At 38.8% G+C, this 22,414-nt stretch overlaps 1 protein-coding gene across 3 annotated transcripts in view; it reads left to right on the top strand.

Annotated features, from left to right (window-relative positions):
* Positions 1-22,414, top strand: part of LOC124879350 (alpha-1,3-mannosyl-glycoprotein 4-beta-N-acetylglucosaminyltransferase C-like) — a 73,941-nt gene continuing 51,527 nt past the window's right edge. For 2 of the 3 annotated variants that reach the window (XM_047383872.1, XM_047383877.1), the window contains exons 1-2: positions 2-254; positions 7,556-7,653. Coding sequence is in view for 1 of the 3 variants with exons in the window: in XM_047383864.1 (XP_047239820.1) it covers positions 7,581-7,653 (73 nt within the window). In the remaining 2 variants the exon portion in view is untranslated. Of the gene's footprint in view, positions 255-7,555; positions 7,654-22,414 lie in introns of all 3 variants that reach the window. The other variant, XM_047383864.1, reaches the window with a different exon arrangement.

Here is a 22,414-nt window from a genome sequence, read left to right as displayed (position 1 = left end):
GCTGGATGGGGGTGGGGGATCAAAGCAAAAGGAGGAGACAGAGGAGGAAAGGCGAGGATGGGAGACAGCATCACTGCAGCGGAAGCGAGCTCCCTGCCGCTATTTGCAACGACTGTTTACTCTTGTTTTGCTGAGAGACGGCTATCTCTCTCCCAACCTCCTGTGTGAGTCATGGGAGTGATTTAGTGTAGGTGAGTGGAGCGGAGCAGCAACAGAAAGCCACAGTCCTGCTCGTGTGTCTGCGTCGTGGGCAGGTAAGCTTGCTCTGCATCTCTCTGATTACACCTCTTCCACCTGCTTTCCCTCCTCCGCCTCCTGAGAAGAGAAGCAAATAACTTCTGCAGAGTTTGCATCTCCTCTTCTCCCCATAGCGCTCCCCTTTGGTCCTCCAGATCGCTCTTCGGAGTCAGAGAGTAGTTTGCGATCAGTCAGGCTGAACTGTACAGTGTGCAAAGTGAGGAAGGCACGCTGCAGATTTTTTCTGGCAGCCTGAGAAGGGTTTAGTGCCTCCGGATTGACAGGCGGAGGCAAAGGGGCTGAGGTTTGGATGAAGACGAGAGGGAGATGAGTCAAATCTCTGCTTGAGGGACACGGATGATAACGGCATCAGCGATGCTGATGTAAATCTCTGTGAGAGCAGTAAAAGAAAATGTAATAATCCTGTTTAGATGAGCTCTTGAACGTTTATCATATTCTACACAGCTAATGTTTTTTGATTCTATAACACATCAGAGGCGAAGTATGCATCAATGAAAGGATGACTCTACTGTGTCTAAAGTTGGATTTTCTCTGGGTTTCCCTTCTTGCCCATGCAGACTGAGTTAGTGGGGTCTTTCTGTGCATAATGAAAGGAGGTGATGGGACATTTTTGGCATAGCCCTCCCTGAGTGACAGCTGAGCTCTATCACAGCTTTCATCATGACTCGAGCTGCAGCTCAGCCTGTGACACAAATCCCTGTCCCCTCAGCCATCGGGGGGGAGACATACTGACTTTAATCCAGTCATCTCATGACTGGATTAAAGTGATTTACACTTGCTCCCCGTATGTCCATCTGTGTTTGTGTGCGGTTTGACCAATAATGGCACCTAATGGCATCATATGTCATCTCCAAGAGGACACTGTCAAACAGGACGCTGTCCCCAGCCACATGCAGCTGTAATATGGCAGCTGTTATTAATGTTGGCTCTCCACATGACCCTCGTCAAAACCACTGCCGGCAGAGGTGCTGGACAAGAATTAATGGAGCCCTTAAATTTAGAAATTACTTTTATTGCCAGCTAAATTTATTGTCACTTACTGTAGGAGTCTGCTCACTCCCTCTGAGGATTTTTATCTGCGTTGGCTCACCTACAAAGTAGTCGTCGACATAAGCTTTAAGTGAATCCACAAACTATTGGGGTCATCACCCTCAGATTGATCTTCAAAACCTTTCTCCATCCTTGCCGTCCAGCAGCTTAAAACATCATTGATTGTCTCCTTCAGTGTACCTGCATCCCTTTGTTGTGATTGGAACAGATTTCATTTGTGGAATCAATAGAGGAAAATGTTTTTTTAACTGGATTGACCTTGTTGGGTGCTCAGTGGAAAAACAGAAACTCTCTTTTTGATCTTACATTCAATTTAGAGTTGTGTTGCAGCTCTGCATGAGTGTCCATAGACTTTTAAAAGCCTGAATTGCCTTTTAAATTCAAGACGTTGTTGCAGAGTTTTAGTTTTGCAGTCCATGAAACGGCTCCCACTCAGGGATCAATAATCAAACTGAAGAAATGCGAGGGGGAAGCAATACAGCTGGTAAACAACATTAACAACCTCTGCCCTCGTTCTTGCTAAACTAACTTCATGAGAAAACAAATTTTTTTAGAACACGCAGTGACAGCCCTTTAAGATCTACCCCGAGTTTAGAGACTGAAGTCCTAATTTTATGCTCACTCACCTCAAAACTTGCTGGAGTTGTTTTCTCCAGGGAGCAGAGATTGGCTGATTGCACGGAAAGTTTACCATATTACACGCTCCAATGTGGGGATTCAAAAACATCTTTAGGTTGCAAAATCAGTCAAGTGAACAAATTTTTGGTCTTATGTGAGTCTAGGGCATTTGAAATGTAAGAAAATTGTGTTTACAAGTTATACTTAAAGGGAATCAAATATGCAGGATTCTGTACTGTAGTTCACTAAGCAGGACTAGATACTAGCTGTGGAATGAATAATCCTGAGGGATTTAGCTTTTCGTCAGTGAACTGTAAAACCAAAACAAGAATGTTTTCTGAGGCTTGAACAGGGAAAGAAAGACCCTGTGCGAAAGTCCTTATGCAGTAAACTATTCTTTCTTTTCAAAGTTTATTACAGCCATCTCAATGGCGGTCCCTTACATCTGCTCTGATTTTATTTAGCATCACTTATAAGCAACACACACACACATTACACATTCCAGCGGATCTATAAATGACCACAATACAAAGAAAATCAATAGACAACAGGATGAAAAGAAGAATTTTTGACTTTGCCAAAACAAATTTTGATAAAATGAAAGGAAATTAAAAATATATTTAACAAATAGTGTCAAAATGCCCAAGTTGTCTAAATCAAAGTTTTTTTTTTCCAGGCGGCAAAAGTACATGTGTGTTAAACCAGTAAGTTTAACAGGACAAACAGGTTTTTACAGTTTACAGCTCAAATAATTTATTTCAGCCACCCATGTAACTTTGATTTGTGTAACCTATTCTTAAAACCCATGGCCTATACTTTCAGATGTAAAACTGTATTATAGGCAATGTACGGTAGGTATGGCTTTGAATATTATTAATAATAACAATAATAATAATAACTCTGTATGGCCAAATGAATAATCTCAAATGACTCAGATCGGTATTGGGACTGAAAAATCCTAATCAAGACATACTTAAAAGCTCCACACAAAAGAGAATTCACAAAAATAAAACACATCAACACATTTCACCACTGCTCAAAAGCAACAAATACGTTTATGTAAAATATATTGTAAATATATGATAAATTGACTGAATTTATAAAGCACTTTTCTAGTCATACTGACCACTCAAAGTACTTTACACTAGAGCCACATCCCAATCTCACACACATTCACCAATATGCAGATCAGTAGGAATCTTGCAGTTAAGTGCCTTGCCCAGGGGCACATCAATTGTAGGATGACTGATCCGTCCACTGTGCCACATCTGCCACAATACTGAAAAAATCAGGTAATAGCAAAAAAAAGAGACAAAGAGAAGTAAAGACCTTCAGATTTTTTCTGTAAGATGTGTAAACAAATTTTTGAGGGATAAATTAGGACACCCCCACACTTATTCCTACTTCAAATGGTTAAAATCCCACAATCCCTCCACCCGAATCACATCAGGTGGAGGTTTGCTCTGCTTAAACCTCAGACATTCAGTTTGGTGGTCTCCTGATTGTTAAGGAGAGAGTGACCATCATGAGGAGAATGAAAGAGCCATCTGAGGCCTTCAGATAGAAGGCTCAAGCTGCTTGGAGTCTGGTAAGAGACTTAAAGAGGTCTTACAAGAATTTAAAATCAGCAGTTTCTGATGGAAAAATAGTCTACAAATGGAGGATGTTCACAACTGCCAGCATGCCCAGGTCTGGTCATCCAAGTGAGTTCACCCTAAAAATAGGTTGCAAGATTTAAAAAAAAGTCTCCAATAACCATAAAATGTGATGCAGGGACCTACAGCAGGTCTTTACGGCTGTTGATAGCTAAGTGTATGGTTGTACAATCAGAAAGAAACCTTTGCTGTCTAAGAAAATGAAGGCCAGACTAACATTTGCTTGAGAGAACTCAAAGACCAGGACTTTTTTTCTGATGTTCCTTGGAGAGATTAATCTAAAACTGAATTATTGTGACACCAGAACAGAGGACATGCTTGGCATAAACCAGCTACAGCGCTTCAAGAAAATAACCTCATACCAACTGTGAAACATAAATATCATGATTTGGGGATCCTTTGCTGCAGCAGGACCATCATATGATACATTAATTCTACCATTCAACATGACAAAGACCCAGGACATTCCAGTAGGACCGGCTGGGAATCAAAAAATTGAAAGTCCTGGGTCAAGTCAAAACCCAGATCTTGATCTCACTGACATACTGTGTGGTGACTTGAAATGTGCAGTATGCAAGAAACCCCTCAAACATCTCACAGCTTCCTCAGACCGATGTCAGTGACTAGTAGATGGCTTAAGGAGGTCACACTAGCTTTTAGGTGATGTAGTGTTTCAAATTACTTCCTTAGTTAGAAACCACATTTCTGTTGATATCTTTCCTTTAGTGAGTAAAACTAAAATATTTGGTGTTTAACTGATATTAAATACCCAGAAATGAATATAATAAAATAAAAAGACATTGATGGATTTGTTTAAAAGAACTTAATATTTAATGGGGTGTCCTAATTTTTCACATGACTGTATACGGTTAACAAAATTAAAAAATGTAAATCAACAACTTCAGATCAGCGCTAGAAAATGTATATTTTTTTCTAAATGTTTTCTCATTAGTCTGGCTCCTTTTTAGCTTCACATTCCATGAACCAAAGTGATAAAAATATGGAAGGTGGGTGGACTGTGCCTACTTTTAAGGAACGAGCTAAGTCTACACGGCCATCTGCTTGCAGCAGACCTTCTTTTAATCAGGCTGGCGGCCTCTGAGGAACCAGAAATTTTCACTCCTGCATTTTACCATCTTGTATTAAGCAGAAACAGAACAGACAACATAAAATGTTAGTCACATCATATCCAAGCTGGAAGCCAAGCTTAGTGGCTTTCATGCCACATGCAGATGCTGCATTTGACAAATTAAACAGGCTTGCTTTTAGTTTGTCTGAGTTACCACTTTCTGAACGGCTCATTTGCCCTTTTTCATATTTGTTTGACCAACATGGAAATGTTGAATTGTTGCATGTTTCATGTTATAGTTCCTGCACATTTTATCAATCCCAATACACAGACCTAATAGTCCACAGTCTAGTACGCATATATCTTTGTTTATGGTTCTCAAAAGTGCTCAGATTCCTGTTTGAATCCCAGTTTTTCATAAAGTAAGAAATGAGCCTATGGTAAGTCAGTCAGTCATTTTCTACCGCTTTTTCCATAGTGGGTCGCGGGGGAGCTGGTGCCTATCTCCAGCAATCTATGGGCGAGAGGCGGGGTACACCCTGGACAGGTCGCCAGTCCATCGCAGGGCAACACACAAACAACCAAGCACACACTCATTCAGACACCTAAGGGACAATTTAGAGAGCCTATGGTAAATCATTTAAAAACGTTTTACAGATATAATGTGACATTTATCTTGTATTTAACTGAAAAATAAAAGAATCTGTTATAAGCAAATGATAAAAAGGCACAATGACCTATTTGTATAAGTCTTCACACCCTTAAACAAATACTATGTCAGAGCACCTTTTGATATTTCAGCATTCAGTCTTCTTTGATTGGAGTCTATCAAAATGTCACATATTGACAACATTTGCTCATTCTATCTGTTATAAGTTGTCCAAACCTGTGACATTGTGAGGACATTTCTCCACAGCCCTCTTCAGGTGGGTCACCTGGGTTTCTGTTGAGTTTAATACTGGACTTTCACAAGGCTTTGCAAAACTTACATTTTACTCTCATAAGGTCATTCTTTTGTTGATTTGAATGATTTCTTTTTTTCTGAATCTTCGCATTGTAACAGTTGAAACGTGACGTCCCATTAAGACAGCTTAAGCTGCTGATTAGTGATTAGTGAAGTTTGCACCACCACTCTGTAGAGTTGAGAGATGCGCTTTTATATTTTAATCCCTTTAATTCAAAAGTAACATTACAAGTTGTATGGACTCACTTCATGTATGAAGAGACAGCAGCCATCCATCTGGGCCTTGTAAGGTTGATGAAGAGCGTGTTGGATAAAAAGAAAGGACTTTTCAGGAGCTTTCAGGTAGACATCTAAAGATTGTCGGCTAAGACCATTTGGTATTTGGAACTATTCAGTTCCATTAGAATAAAAGTAAACACAAAGCATGCCATGTTTCACCGTGGGATGGTTTTCCTTGGATGATGCACAGTGTTTTAGTGCCAAACATACCTTTAGGCATCATTCCCTAAGTTAAAGTTTGGTTTCATAACACTCACTCACATGACTTGTAGGATTTTATCCAGTCCTGAATGTTTTCTTGGGAAGAATACAGCTTTTCCTTGCAACTCTGCTCCTTTGTCCATACATATATCTTTGCAGGGTATTGTTGTCCCATTTAAAAACAGAAGCATTTCTGCTCTCAGCTTCTTGGCAGACTCTCTGACCAGTTTTAGTCTCCTCTTCAGTTGTGGAGAAACCTGAAGTTTTTGTAATGTCCCTGATGACCTATTATTAAGACAATTATTGGTTACTGTCTTTCCTGTGCAAAACTGTATGTACTGTATGCAGTGTAATTATTTTTCTACAATTCCCCTGACTAGTAAATTTGTACAACGTGACTTAATCCTTTGCAACCTCTTTACAAACAAGGCTTTAGCTAAAGGATGCAAAACTTAATTTCCAGTTCGTCACATTCACTGGAATTTATAGTAGGTGGGAAATTAAAACAGAATCAAAAGTTGCTCAACAAATTAATGTTTAAAGGTGTTTTACTTTTGTTCCAGAAGCGATATATTTTTCAGTTTTTTTCCTTGATTGAATTTTTCTGGATTTTTTATTAAAATCGATTGCATGTCATGTTGTATGTGCAAATGTGGAAAGAGTTTCGAAATGATTTATCAAAGTGTTGTTTCTTTACAATATACAAACATGGCTTTTAAACAGGGGTGTGTTAAACTGCTCCTCTTACAATGAGTTGATCCTTCTCGCCATGAATTTCTGTTTTTTCTTGCTGTTAGGTTCCTATAGTCTTATTTATCTTGTAGGAATTCTGGTCCTGACTTTCTTGGTGTGGTTTGTGGCTCAAGATAAAGAAGGAGTTTCAGTTTCTTTTTGTGAGTCCCTTTGAGACCGTTGCCATACGGTTAGGGGTTTTCAGTTGCCGTATCCTAGAGGTTGTAGTTTTAAGACCTGGTTTCTTAGTTATGAATCAACCCCCTGCTTTCCTACAGGTTCTCCTTTTGTTCTAAAGTCATGTTTTGCAAATAAAAGAGCATTTATGTTACTACTCCTTTTGCTGACTATTGCTTCCTGGAGATGTTTTTGTTATGTATATATATATATATATTAAAAATACATACATACTCCAGAGATTTCTACATGTAAGCTCTTGAAGGGAGAAAGTAGCTCAGGTTTAGAATTAATGAGACACTGTAGTTGAGGCACTGGATAATGAGCTTCTTCTGCCTGAAAACAGATGCATTGTGTTGGAAGAGAACATTTTCACTGAAGAACGCTCGGTTTGTGAGAGTCTGATGTTCAAGGCTGACGGAACATGCCATCCTTTGTCTCTAATGGACAAACAAATCATTAGAGGATATGTGGTTGAAAACGCATGAGACTGTTTTGAATGTTGAAGTAAAATGCATTTGTCTTCGATTCCTTCTGCTGCTTTACTTTCAGACTGCCACATGTGACCGAAGGATCCATGCCAGCCCAGAGAGAACAGGAAAAACACCTCTCCCACAAACAACATTTAGTCTGTTCGCGTCAGCAGACAGGTACGTTCTGCATTAAAGACAGTTTTTAAAATGCTTACAGTTGTCACGAGAGCAACAGTCGTGCTACTTATCAGAAACCCAAACTGTTAACAGCTTTAAATGTGTGAGCACTGTTTGTACTGAGCCTGTGTGAAGTGCATCTCAAAATGAAGAAGGGGTGAGCTGCAATCCTCACTTTGTTTAGTGATTCATTGAAATCCTGCATGAACTGGGCAACAATCCTGACTTTTCTGGTGTACAGGTAAATTATCTGTATTTGTGCATCAGCTTTACTCTTTGTCAAATAAACACACACACACACACACACACACCAACACACACAGACACACATATATATCTATATATATCTATATAGAAATAGATATATATATAGATATATAGATATATAGTATGTATAACTTATCAATATTGCTAGTCTTTTGCAACTCTGCTCTTACAGGGTTTTTAACACCTCCATCCACTTGTCTCAGTGATATCCTACTTCTGCATGAAAGATGCTCCATGTTTAGAAAACGTGTGAGAATGACACCTTGGTGCTCAGGTGTTTAAATGGTAAAGAGCAGCTGACACATGAACATGTTCTCTAAACAGAATATCAGGGATTTTCAGAGAAGTGGATTTCTCTTCATGTCTTTTACCACTAAGAGGCAGTCCTTTGATACAATATTCTTTTATGATATTCTTACATTCTTGTGGTTACAGGTTAAGGGTGAGCTTTTGGCCAAATCTCTTTTCCTAGTTTTCACCACTTACACCTGAAATTGTCTACATGCAACATATAAAACACATCATCTCACTCTGATTTTAAATTAGACTTTGGTTTCCTGTTTTAATTAGTTAGGATTACCACAATCTTTTCTATCTGCTAAATGCCAGAATAACAACAGGGAACATTTCTTAGAGCATCTGTTTTAACCTTTTTTAAACTCAGAGGTTTATATACATATTTCCTTGTTATTCAGTAGAATTGCCTTTAAGCTGTATGACTTTGGTCAAACATTTTGGGTATCCTTTCAATATAGTTTGCTGTAATTTTGGCACATTCCTCTTGACAGAACTGTTATAACTCAGTCAGGTATGTGTTGCTTACAAACTACTTTTTAGATCTGTCCCTGCTTTGTTTCTGTAAGACTGCGATCAGGGCTTTGTGATGGCCATTCCAAAATATTGACTTTGTTCTCCCTAAACCACTTTGTACCTAATTTGATGGTATGCTCAGGGTCACTGCTCATTTAGAAGACCCATTTAGAGCTTTAACTTTTTGGCTGATGTCTTGAGATTTAGCAGACCTTTGTTATTTGTATAGTGTCAAGAAACTACTGGGTGATTTGGTCAGAAATTTGGAGTGGGTGCTGTTAATGTGCAAAAGTGGAAATGTTGTGAATTTAATCAACATTTTTCCTCTCACAGAACTGTCACGGAACAAATTTTGTTCTTGTTTTTTCCCTGAGAGCACACAAATGAATTTCTCAGTTCTTGTGGAGTATCCACAGGCCCTAAAGCCAGACTTGGTGCTGCCATTTTGTAGAGTCCTGCCCATTTTTATCAGCTCTGTGTAGTTGATTTCTTTATATGTTCATTTTTTAAGTCTTACAATTTGAAACATTTAAGAAAGCTTTTCATTAAATTCAAAATAAGAAAGCTGTATTCATCCTGGATGCATCCCAAGGTAAAGGGTTGGTCATCAACATTTTTGTATCCCTGGTCATAAAATGACCTTTCTTATTTTTTGTTTCTAACATAACTTTTACAGAATTTCTGTGTTCAAGCAAACTAATTTAATAGCCCAGAACCAAAATAAAAAAGGTTGCTTAATGAGGATCCAGAAATATTTCAAAATGAAGTCAAGTTTGAAAACCAACATGTAATCCCCCTTTCTAGAAGTCAGCACAAGTAGATGTTGTTTAGTTTTTGCTAAACAGAACTAAATTTTTGATTCTTTTAGTTACTAGATATTCAGTTTCAACAGAAGCTTCAATATTGTGTCTGATATGTATACACTAAATCAAATTTTCTCTGTAAAGTATGCAGTAAGATGGCTCTCTGATTAGCAAAATCAGATTTATTATGGAGACTAAGATTTCTGATACATTACGCAGCCTTATCAACTGCTACATTTAATCATCCAATGTGAGTCATTTCCTACATCATCTTTTGCAAAATCTGCTCTCTCAAAGGAAATGTAAACACATGCAGTAACATAGCAAGTCAGATGACTTGAGTGCAACTGGTCTGGCCATTGCATGTCAGGTCTGCAAACTCCAAGATTATGGAAAATCTGTTTCCTTTAACTCTACAGCGACTAAACCTTAAACATTGCTGCTTTTGGGGGTTAAATTTGTTATATTCCTCGGGTGTTTTCATTTGCATGGATGTTTTATCACTTCTGAGTTATTGTTGTTTTGGTCTTGCCATTCTTAGCTCATCCCTGTGTGTCCATTTGTGTCAGTAAGGTCTTGCCAGATTAGTTAATTCCTTTGTGTTAAGCTTCTCAGTTTATTTCTTGTGTTCTGTCCTCTGTGCACTCTAGTTTATTTTTCTTAGGTCTATTACTCTTTTCTGGTTAGGTAGTTTCTTTGTGTCTTAGTTCAGCCCCTGTGGTGTTAATTAGTGTCCCTCCCTAAGACTCCCTGCTTTCCTTCTACCTCAGCTACTCCACGTAATTCCCTAAATTACTCATCTTCGTTCAGTGTCATTCCCCACACCTTCCTCAGTATTAAAGCCCTTTGCTGGATTCTTCCGTTATCTCGTTACTATCTTTTATTCTGTCACCCTGTTACCCTGCCTGTTTCTCTGCCCACGCTCCTTGCCCTGTTCTCCTTGTGCTCCCATGTAAGTTTTCTATTTTATTATTAATAAACTATAATCATGCTCCGCCCACATTCCTGTCTGCACTTTGGTCTCACTTCAAACCCACACAACCTGTCACAATTGTAATCATTTTGCCATTCATAATTCAGTTTTTCTGATTTGGTTATGAAATATTTAAAACAAAATGATATCATTAGCTCATGAGTGACCATCTGAGATTTATTGCTATATGTCACTATTGGTTAGAAGTTGTTAGAATTTACCTCAACTTGTTTTTCATCTGTGTTGATTGGTTTTCTTATGACTTATTATATTTGTTGCATTCTAGCTCCTTTGTCTTCCTTGTAGTTTCTAGTTTAGTTTCCCATTTAGTATCTCTGTGTTTATTTATGTTTTGGTATTTGTTCACCTGCGCTCTTTGTTTAGTAGTTTATTTTCTCTGTTCCTCCTCATCCTGGTTCCCTTTCTGTGGTTTAGGTTTTGGGTTCCTTTATGGGTTCTTTGTTAATTATTAGGTTTTGGTGTTTCTTCTATTCCCTCTAGTTTCTCAGTTTACTTTAGTTAATGATTATTCTAGGTTCTTATGTCTGTTTTGGTTTATCATCTTCGTCTATAGTATTGCTTAGTTCTGTTTCCTTGAGCTTTGTTATTTATAGTTTTGTTTTTGTAGTCAGGTTCTTTTGGTTATGTTCTTATCTAGTTTCCTCGTGTTTCGTCTTGTTTCTAGCCTTGTCACCTTAGCAACTATTCACATTCCCTCAGTTCTCTACTACCTGGTCCACATCTGAATTCCATCTCATCTGATTACCTGCCTCAGTTTCTCATTGGTCCATACTCCACGTCACTCTGTTCATAAGCTCTCTGTTTTTGTTTGTTCCTCGCTGGTTCCTTCTGTTCTCCACCCATGTCTATGTGCTTTTTGTACCATCTTCCTGCTAAGCCAAATTTGTAAGTTGTGGACTTTTCATCTTTGTTAAGTACCTGCAATGTTTTGCTTCGTTTTGGAAGAACCTTGGAAATAAAGCTGAGGACTCCTTTAAACATGCTGCTGCCAAGCTCTTGTCTGTACGTTGGTCACTCTAAACCACAGAACGCGACAGAAGATTGTTTTATTAGCAATGTGTAACGTTTTTGTGTTTTCGATTTGAAGCATGAACCGATGTTTTCTTGCTGGTTGTAATACTTCATATAAATGGACAGAAAATTTCACACTTTTTTAGACCTTTTGGTAAACTTTTATCAACTATGCAGAAAAAGGGCCAAAGTAAAGCAAACTATCTTCTGCTGTGTGGCATATCATCGTTTTCATTACGTCTGTTTCAAAGCTTTTGATCTGCCTCCCACTAACTTTTGACAAGTTAGAAAAGAGGGGCCTACAACAGTCCCACAAGGCTTAATTATCATCCTGACTGATAACAACTTGGAAGGAGGAGGAGGTCGGCTGAAATGAGAACAGGAAGAAAGGAGGAGGATGGGGGGGATTAATGCAGATTGTCTGATATTACCTGGCCTCTGATCAAAAGACTGTGTTGGCAGGCGGAGCACATAATCCTCTAAATTTTATCTTTCTGGTGCCATAAAAACATCTGGAGCTGTGTAGAGCAAGATATTACTGGCCAGCATGATTCCAGCGGAGAAGGTATAAATCATACTCAGACTGTCATGAAAAAGCACCTGTTAGAGTAGCATCTTGAGTAGTATTTTACATTTAATAGAAATGCACCGATAAGAATGTTGTTGCCTATGTCTAAACTTTGGTTTCTGTACAGCCCTATGCCAGTACCAATTTCACCGGATTTCTCCTCAAGAACTTTAATATAACAAGTACAAGAACAACTTTGAAAATATTATTAATGCTTTCCTACCATGAGCAGACATTAATTTATAATATCTTTTTGGAAAAGAAAAAATATTACTGAGTTCACATTTGATATGAACAATCAGTGTGGTGAGTGTAATGAGCATTAAAAGTGTTGCTTCCGTGTGTATTCCCTAGACTCTAGGGCAAGATCTTACTTTCTAGGCCTAAAGAACATAATTCCATAGCTAAACTCTGTCCCATGACAGACAGAGATTGAAAGCTCAAAAACATAAACAGCAACTGTACAGCCTTTCTGTTATCTCCTTATGGTTAGGCTCTCCAACCTTAAACAAACCGCAGACAAAATAGAGCTTCTTCTTTGTGCTTCCTCTGAGTCCTTTCTCATGGCTAACAGTGTCCATACCAAAGAGTGTTCGAATCTTTTAGCCCTTTCATTAAAAAAAGATTTGAGAAACATTTCTGTAAGTGGCCAATTTTTCTGTGCATCTCTATTATTTAGTTTCAATTTGGATGAAAACCAAGGCCCAACATACACCCTCAAAAAACCAAAATTCAAGCCCGCTTTTATCTAGAGGTGGTCGGTTCCTCAGTCCCGTCTTGATTCAAATCTTGATACAAAAGCAGGAATCATTAGAATGAGGCCTCGATGCCTGAATTTATGTCTATTATTTTCCTTCAATTTATGCTTGATGCAAATGTGCTACATTTGTTGCATAAAGAATAGAACAAATTTCCTAGTCTCAACTATGTAGTTTATGTTGTTGATGTTTATATTGCTCAAACAAGGCTTGAACATGTTTCCAGTATATGTTTTTTTAACAGGCAAGGCTTTGTCATCATCAAGTGTTTCAAATATTGCTGAACTACTGTCAAATCATATTGAGATTCCCTTTTTTGCAATAAGAGAATAATGTATTGGTGAGTGTAATTATGAAACTAATTATTTATTTGTCATTAATTGTCATATGTTGAGGTTTTTGTTGCGGACCAAAGTGCAGATGCAGGCGAGGAGACGGCATGCTGAGCAAAAACGATGACTTATTTAAGTGCGAACTCTGGCAAAACAGAAGGCAGGTAGGCAGGGTGTATCAGAGCGTTAACAGAAGTCCAGGTCTAACAGAGCATGAGAAACGAAGGGAACTTGGTGCAGGGAAGGTGACACAACAAAATAGCACTGAACAAAGGAACTAGACTAACTAATATACAGAGGGTAACAAAGGGCAAGTAATCAAAAGAACTAAGAACAGGTGTGACACAGAGTCAGGGAGACTGAAGGAACAGGTGAAACTAATACAGAGACTAAAGCATGAGGAAAGGAACTAATTAACATGACAGTAAGCAGAACCAAACGAAACCACAGAACAAGATAAAATAACCAAAGAAGCATAAAAAATCTAGAATAACCATGAACAGGGAAACTAGAGGAAACATAGAAACAATACCAAGCAAAACTATAAACAAGATAAATAATCACATGAAGCATAAGGAAACTAGAATAACCATGAACTAAAGTAAGCAGATAAACTAGAGGGAACATAGGAACTACAATGACAACCTAAGAACAAACAAAGAACCCATAAAGAAAACCTGAATACAAAAGTAAACCAACCTAACCACACTGACTGAATAGACTAGAAAGGAAACTAGTAAACAAGAAGAGTGCAAAGGAACAATTGCCAAGACATAAATAAATACAAATATATTAAAAGAGAAATTAAACTAGAGAATACAAGGAAGACAATAAACTATAATAATTACAATAACAATTAAAGCTGCAAGCAGCCTTGAAGGTCCTCGCACCTCAGCGCAACTCGGCCTATGGAGCGACCGCGCAAGCCTGGCATTGCCGGCTGCACGCCAGCAATGAGGCCGCTGTTCAATTACAAATGTCGCCACTAGGGGGACTGTGTGCGAGATGTCATATGATCTTCGGTCATGCAGAGTTCTGGTCCGGGGAGAAGCATTCAAAATTTGTAGTAAATTGGACCTTCCAGATGGAAGCTGCACTCACATGTTTATTAGTGGATGGGGCTGAAATAATGTTATAAACTGACTGTGGCAACATGTTCAGCATTGATCCCTGATGATGTATACTACATTTGAAGTGTATCCGATGACGTATGAGGGAGATCGAACAGTTGAAATGCCCTAGGTGGCTAGGGTTAGGGCTAGGTGGTTTCATGTGTCTGTGACTTTCCTTATATCAATTTTGTCTTTTATGGCGAGAAGTCATATTTTGAGGCATGGCCACGCCCACATGCTTTCATGTATCAAAAAGCTTTTGTTAGCTTTTAATCCCCAGTCCCTTAATAGTATACTGAATGATTTTCAAGTCTTTAAGTCAAAAGCTGTAGGAGGAGTTCGCTCAGATATGCGGGTTAGAAACGCCCAAAACAGGGTCAAAATGGCAACTTCAATCCAAAATGGCCAACTTCCTGTTGGGTTTGGACCAACGCTCCAAGAGACTTTTTTGTCGGGCCTGACAAGTTGCAAATGTGCACCAAATTTCAGATTCCTCGGTCATAGCATGGCTTGGGGCTGATTTCTTTTAAATTTTCTAGGGGGCGCTGTGGACGAATTAGGCCATGCCCACCAAATATCTCATCAGATCTCTTTTGGGTACTGGACTAGGTTCAATCACATTGAATTTGGTGTAGATCAGATGATCTATGTGGAAATTAGAGCCAAACGTATGGCCATGGCGTGACGTCTAACTTGGCCGCGCCACCACGGCCACGCCAATTTATGAAAAGTCACTGTGCTTCAAACGAAGTTAGGCCCACTAGATATCAGTCACCTGACACAGTTTGAAGCAGATTGAGTGTAGACAGGCAGATAGCGACCGTTCCAAATTAAAAAAAGTGATTTCCTGTTCCCAGGGGGCGTGGCTTTGATGATGTCAGTATATGACCCCTTAGGATCGTCGGGAACCCGAAGGTTCTCCTTCATGCCAACTTTGGTGTGATTTGGCATTTGTTTGGGAAAGTTATTGCAATTTTTCCCTTTGGGCTCAAACGCCAAGTTCGTGCCCCAGCCACGCCCCCTAAACATGGCCGAAAACTCAAGATTTTGATAACTTTTAATCCCCCATGACTTAACTGCATATTGACCAAATATGAAGCCGATAGCTTTGATAGTTCGTTAAAGTTCGAGGTGAGTAAAACTGAAAAACGTCCAAAAATTGCCCTTTGACCCAAAATGGCCAACTTCCTGTGCGTTTTGGGGGATACCCCCAAGAAACTTTTTTTCTTGGTTTGAGGAGCTCTACCTGTGTGCCAAATTTCAGATCTCTACGACTTACAGTTCAGCCTATTTCACGTTTGGGGGCGTGGCTAAGTGGTTTGGCCACGCCCATTGACAACGACATTATGAAACAAGAATTTCACGTGGGGGACAATTTTGGGTAAAATCTTATGCGTTTTGGTGCATGGCAAAGTCCCCAAATTGCTCTGCAAAGATGCAACTGAAAAAACAAACAAACAAAAGAATAAGAATTCTTGCGATTACAATAGGCCGTTGCAGTTTTCCTGCTCGGGCCTAATAATGCTAATAGTAAACCATACTAAGTAATAAGAGAACACCCATAAGGAAACCTAAGAGGGAAAACACTAGGAGGCGGTAGAAGGGGCAAAGGAACTAGAGGACATGATACCTAAACCCCAAATAGAAACAACTAAGCAAAGAGTAAACAACAAAGCCACAAAAATGTAACACTCTGACAATTAATTATAATTTATTTGTTATTTAAATTAGTCTTTTAATTCAATGTTACATACATCAAAATGTTTACACAAGAAGTCCAATTAAATTTTTTTCTAACAAATGATATATGTCACAGATTAATATTAATATTACTAATTTGCATTCCATTTCTGTGATAAAAACATGAAGGACTAACATTTACAAATAACTTTGAGAATTTTTGTCGCATGTCTATTCTGATATAATATTAGAAGAAAGTAAGTTAAGAGTAACTTAGTATATATTAACTGTCTTGCCAAAAGTATTGGGTCACGCCACCAAATCAATGAATTCTGGCATTCCAATCACTTCCATGGCTGCAGGTGAATAAGGTTCGAGGACACATTGGGGATGAATTAGAGTGGAGGTTCTATTCTGGTTTTTTATACTTACGATAAACACACTCCTAAACCTTGTGGAAGATGTTTACAGAACAGTTAAAGTTGCTATTGTTGGCAATGGTGGGTCCATCAACAAATTGAACCTTATAAATTAAAAATTGGATGGCAAGTCTATGTACATGTAAAACTAGACAGACAAATACTTTTGCCAATATAGTGTATATGTTTTTATTGCACATCTTAGTTCATATTCTGCAAGGTTACAAGCAAGGTTTTAACCCGGGTCACAAGGTAATGATGAGGACCCCCAGAGAGAAATCAGACCAACAAGAAACACTATAATTTCTCAGATGATTTGGTTTACAAAGCAATTTGTTACTTTATTCAAGGTGGCAAGAACAAGAACAAAATTTGTTTTAGCAAGCAAAAGAAAAATATTTGAAGTAATTGTTAAATTGGGGTTCAGGTCAGGAGAGTTGGCAGGCCAATTGAGCACAGTGATACCATGGTCAGTAAACCATTTACCAGTGGTTTTGGCACTGTGAGCAGGTGCCAGGTCGTGCTGAAAAATGAAATCTTCATCTCCATAAAGCTTTTCAGCAGATGGAAGCATGAAGTGCTCCAAAATCTCCTGATAGCTTGCTGCATTGACCTGCCCTTGATAAAACACAGTGGACCAACACCAGCAGCTGACACGGCACCCCAGACCATCACTGACTGTGGGTACTTGACACTGGACTTCTGGAATTTTGGCATTTCCTTCTCCCCAGTCTTCGTCCAGACTCTGGCACCTTGATTTCCGAATGACATGCAGAATTTGCTTTCATCCAAAAAAAGTACTTTGGACCACTGAGCAACAGTCCAGTGCTGCTTCTCTGTAGCCCAGGTCAGGCGCTTCTGCCGCTGTTTCTGGTTCAAAAGTGGCTTGACCTGGGGAATGCGGCACCTGTAGCCCATTTCCTGCACACGCCTGTGCACGGTGGCTCTGGATGTTTCTACTCCAGACTCAGTCCACTGCTTCCGCAGGTCCCCCAAGGTCTGGAATCGGCCCTTCTCCACAATCTTCCTCAGGGTCCGGTCACCTCTTCTCGTTGTGCAGCGTTTTCTGCCACACTTTTTCCTTCCCACAGACTTCCCACTGAGGTGCCTTGATACAGCACTCTGGGAACAGCCTATTCGTTCAGAAATGTCTTTCTGTGTCTTACCCTCTTGCTTGAGGGTGTCAATAGTGGCCTTCTGGACAGCAGTCAGGTCGGCAATCTTACCCATGATTGGGGTTTTGAGTGATGAACCAGGCTGGGAGTTTTAAAGGCCTCAGGAATCTTTTGCAGGTGTTTAGAGTTAACTCGTTGATTCAGATGATTAGGTTCATAGCTCGTTTAGAGACCCTTTTAATGATATGCTAATTTTGTGAGATAGGAATTTTGGGTTTTCATGAGCTGTATGCCAAAATCATCCGTATTAAGACAATAAAAGACCTGAAATATTTCAGTTAGTGTGCAATGAATCTAAAATATATGAATGTTAAATTTTCATCATGACATTATGGAAAATAATGAACTTTATCACAATATGCTAATATTTTGAGAAGGACCTGTAAGTGCAAAGTTCAAAATCCAGCATCTGTGATTGTATGGGGGTGTGATAGGTTCCATGGCATGCCTAACGTACACATCTGTGAAGGCACCATTTATGCTGATAGGTATATACAGGTATTGGAGCAACTTCTGCTTCTATCCAAGCAACATCTTTTTTAGGGACGTCCTGCCTATTTTAACAAGACAATGCCAAGCATTCGTTCGTAGTAATAGATGGCAGGTTACTAGACTGACCTGCCTGCAGTTCAGACCTGTCTGCTATTGAAAACGTGTGGTGCATTAGCAGAGATTTTGGACTATTTTAATTAAACCTTGTTGTTTTTTAACTTTTGTCTTTTCCTTCTATGACCCTAATTTTGCCATCTAGTCAACTTACCTGTATGCTTTACCATGAATCCTGTGTGATGAAAATTTGGTCTTCTGTACATGCCCACAACAGTTCACTAGGATTCTCTTCAGACGTCTGCACACAGCCCAGACTTTGTGAAGGGGATGGCTGCATGTACTCACAGTGAAGACAGTTTTGCCATTTAGAGGTCTGCAACAAACACACATCAGCAACACAAAGATAACAGGTCAGATAATGAGCAGAAGAAGAAACACAACAATGATGCTTGTTATTAAGAAATAAAGGAGAGATCTGTTGTTTTCCCAGTGTGGATAACCAGAATACAACCACTGAACTGATATTCTATAGAGAAATAACTTCTAAACGTCTTCTTCTTCTCTGAGTAGACTGTAAAAAAAAGAGCATTTTTACACCCCCCAAAAGGATATAGTGAAAACTGCATCTCTCTGTCAGTCCACTCTAGCTCCAGCAAACATGAATTAACGTTTAGTTTTTGCATTACGCTATCAGTTTTGCAACAGCATTTAAGATGTTTTGTTCCTGTGTTTTCCATGCCTTGTAGTGGTTTTGAATTAGCCAAACTAATCATCTAACTTTCTATGGTTTAATACAACTTAGGGGTTGTTTCATGAAATTACAGGTTCACATCCAGGTACTTGTATTATACTTGTGACCAATCAAGAACAAGCTGCGAGAACTCTGTAAGACCAAAATGACGTCCTTCTGCTCTCGAAGAGCGAACAAATCTCTCAGTTCTTGCAGCGTATGTACATGCCTCTACTGGAGTCCATAAATAAATTGAATGTCCTCCTCTCTGCAATCAGCTCTGGCTTGATTTTTCTCTATTGCTGTACAAAATAAAAAAATAAAAACAAAATGGGCTAAAAACATGGCTTTCAAACATGACCCTTAGAGGTAAGCTGGGAATTTTACCTCAAAGGGTCATGCTAAGTTGAAGACATGTAGTTTTCAGTTTCCTGATAAAACTGTTTGACAGAACTAAAGCTTTAAAAGGCAGAACATTCATCCTGTAACAGAGGGGTCAAAAAGCTAAGCGGCTTAGTAGATTTTAAAAAAGCAGCTTTATGTTCATACTTGGCAGTGCTAATCTGGTTCCTTCCCAACAAATCTCATCCTAATCTAGTGATGCCACCAAACACTGATCGACCTGTTATTACACCACCATGTGGCATCAGCCTCACAGCCTGGTCTGGACCACATCGAGAAACATTCACACTGAGGCTCGCTCGGTAGAGGTTAACTTTCAGAGACAGTATAAAATTATGATTTATGATATCAGGTATTAGATGAGGTGAGGTGAGTCTGCAGCTAATGAATAAATAAAATATCGGAAGCAGTTATTGTTACAAAGAGGGCACATGGAAGAACAAAAGGTGGAGCAAAAGATCATCCACAACAAGAAACATTCAGATCCATCTGAGATCCTAACAGTATTTGTTTCAAACATCTCTCGTGTTGATGAAACAGAATCTAAAAGAACCTGAACATGCAAACTCCATGCAGAAAAAATCCAGGATTTGAACTTAGGACCTACCAACTGCTCCACCGTGCAGCCCTCAGTTTACGCATTAAAAAAAATTATAACAATGCAAAATCTTGAGATAATATAAAAAAAGAAAAGTGATAAAGCTTCTGAAATATACTTGACAATATTGTCACTACTTTATTAGGAAAATTGTCTTATAAAATCATAATAAAAAATGCTGCTTCATAAAAAGTGCCAGAAGGACAATAGGATAAAAACTAACCTCATAAGCAGAAAATTACTGAACTTGCCTTTCTCTGTGATCTTGAAAAATAAGAACAAAGGTCTGGATGAAAAGTGTGAATGGTTATCTTCAGATCATGTAGGATCCGTTTTTACCCAAAAACTATCTGGAAATCAGAATATACAACAAATATTTTTTCTTTTTGTTATTTATTTTTATACCCTGCCAGTCCTTTCAGCTGCAATCAAACTCCAGATTAAGACCAGCTCATCTTAAAGGAGACCTACTATCCTTCCTTTTAAAATTTTGGAATAGGTCTATGAGCCATACAAAACATGTTAATTACATTTATCGCACAAAATCATTCTCAGATAATGAGATTTCACCTCAGTTCCCCCTTTTTTTGAGCTCCTTCCAGAATGAGCTGTTTTAGGGATATGTTACTTTTAGTCAGGGGTAATCAGGGACTCAGGTAACGTTGCTAGATGCCAGTGTAATTGTGACGTCACAATTACACAGCTTTTCAAACCCCCTGTTTTCTAGAACAAATAAAACATTCATTTACAGCTAAAAATCAACTGAATGGTTTTTTTTTTTGGTGTGTGTTTGCACTGTTTTGTTTAAGCATTAGAGACCCAAATGGAAGTATAAAAATGATCAAAAAGTGAATTTAGCATAATAGGTCTCCTTTAAAGAGACAATTTTTATTATGTGGTGATGTAAAATTATTATGGCTAATAATGCCTGCAGTAGAAAAATGTAATTTTGCCATGAGTTTTAGAAAAGTGAAGAACTCTTTAGAGCAGTGGACGGCTAGCAGCTAGTCAGAAATACCTCCTCCATTACAGTGTTCATATTGATGGGATACAGTGCTGTGTTAGAGGAAATTAGCCATCATCAACTTCACACTGTTGGAGAGTTTACTCCTGTTGTATTGAACACCTTCTGTTCTATTATGCTAAAGCTATGCTGGTTGAGGGTGCCCATTCTCTAGCTAAGTTCTCCAGGAGTGAAGGAAACTCTGGATTTTGCAACACGCTGTCATTGAATACTGCATGTTCCCTTTTCCAAATCTCATAGTTGTTTGGAAATTATCCCATGACCAGCTGCTACCACTACAGGGAGGTTCACATTGATTGCCTTTTACTGATTCTCTGATCAGTCAGATTGTGCCAAAAAAGTTATAAATCAGTGATAAATAACATGCACAGTGTGAGCTTTAAAAAATCGGGCACATAACAGTTGAAGCCAGGAGAACAATCAGAAAGGAGTTATCAGTCCTCCATTTATGTCATCAAACTGGTGAACTGTTAAGAGCATGCAAGTCACATTCCTGGATCATGCTATTTGGAGCTCATTATATATCCGGGCTTATTTTGCTAATTAGCACGGATTTGCTTCTCTTTGATGTAACATGAAAAATGTACGTGATTAGATCAGTAACGCTTTTGACATTCATAACTTGCTCTTACCCATTTATTTTACAAATTCCAGAGGATTTCATCATAGAGTTTTGCTTCCTCTAATGAGCTCTTTTGTCTGTTATTTTCTCTATTCTTCCAATCTCTAGTCTTCAGTCATGCTGTGTTGGCAGTTTTGGTTAAAATCTTTGTGTATCTATGTGGTATCTCTTTGCCTTGTTTGTCGTGCTTATGTTTCATACCTGACAATTTAGCTTAGAAATGTAAATTGTCTGCCAGGGTCCCCAGCCTGGGTTCTTTCTGTAGATGCAGCCAAATTAACCCCCCAATAAGAATCACAATCCGATTTACAAAAATATCTTGCGTGAATAAGTTATAGATTTGCTTTATTTTAATTTGCTAGCAAAATAGTGGCATATTTAATTGTCTGGTAATGTTACCCCTCCACTACCCAGCCTCCTGCCAAATGCTTGGTACCCGCTTTCTCTGTTGAGCTTTCAGCGTTGGCTTTACTTTTAACACTGGTCACTTGATGCTGGTGTGAGTGGTTGTACTTTGAAACCATGAAATTAGCGGCAAAAAGTGGACAGCCGATTTTTCGCTGTTGGTTGACAATAAGTCCTTGTAAACAGAGGGAAAATCAAAATGAGGTAAATATACATATTGTTCAGTTTGTTCACTGACTCTGTGCCCCTCCCACATGCATGTACACGCAGAGACACTGTGAATGCCGGTGCACGTGTTTGGGCTAGCTACGAGGTACATTCCTTCCGTGATGGAGCTCCTAACTGGAATTATTTATATATGGAATCCATTTTCCTCATTTAATTAATTGAAATCAAATTAGTCCGTTGCAGACCCCCCAAAACACATCGATACAGCACTCATGAATATGAATGTGCTCTTTTTACCCAGATAGGAGTGGATAGGTCTTTCTCAGTTATTATC

The sequence above is a fragment of the Girardinichthys multiradiatus genome, chromosome 2 (assembly GCF_021462225.1).
Source record: "Girardinichthys multiradiatus isolate DD_20200921_A chromosome 2, DD_fGirMul_XY1, whole genome shotgun sequence".
Taxonomy (NCBI): Eukaryota; Metazoa; Chordata; class Actinopteri; order Cyprinodontiformes; family Goodeidae; genus Girardinichthys; species Girardinichthys multiradiatus.
The sequence above is the reverse complement of the archived record's forward strand: the minus strand, read 5'-3'. Positions and strand labels throughout refer to the sequence as shown.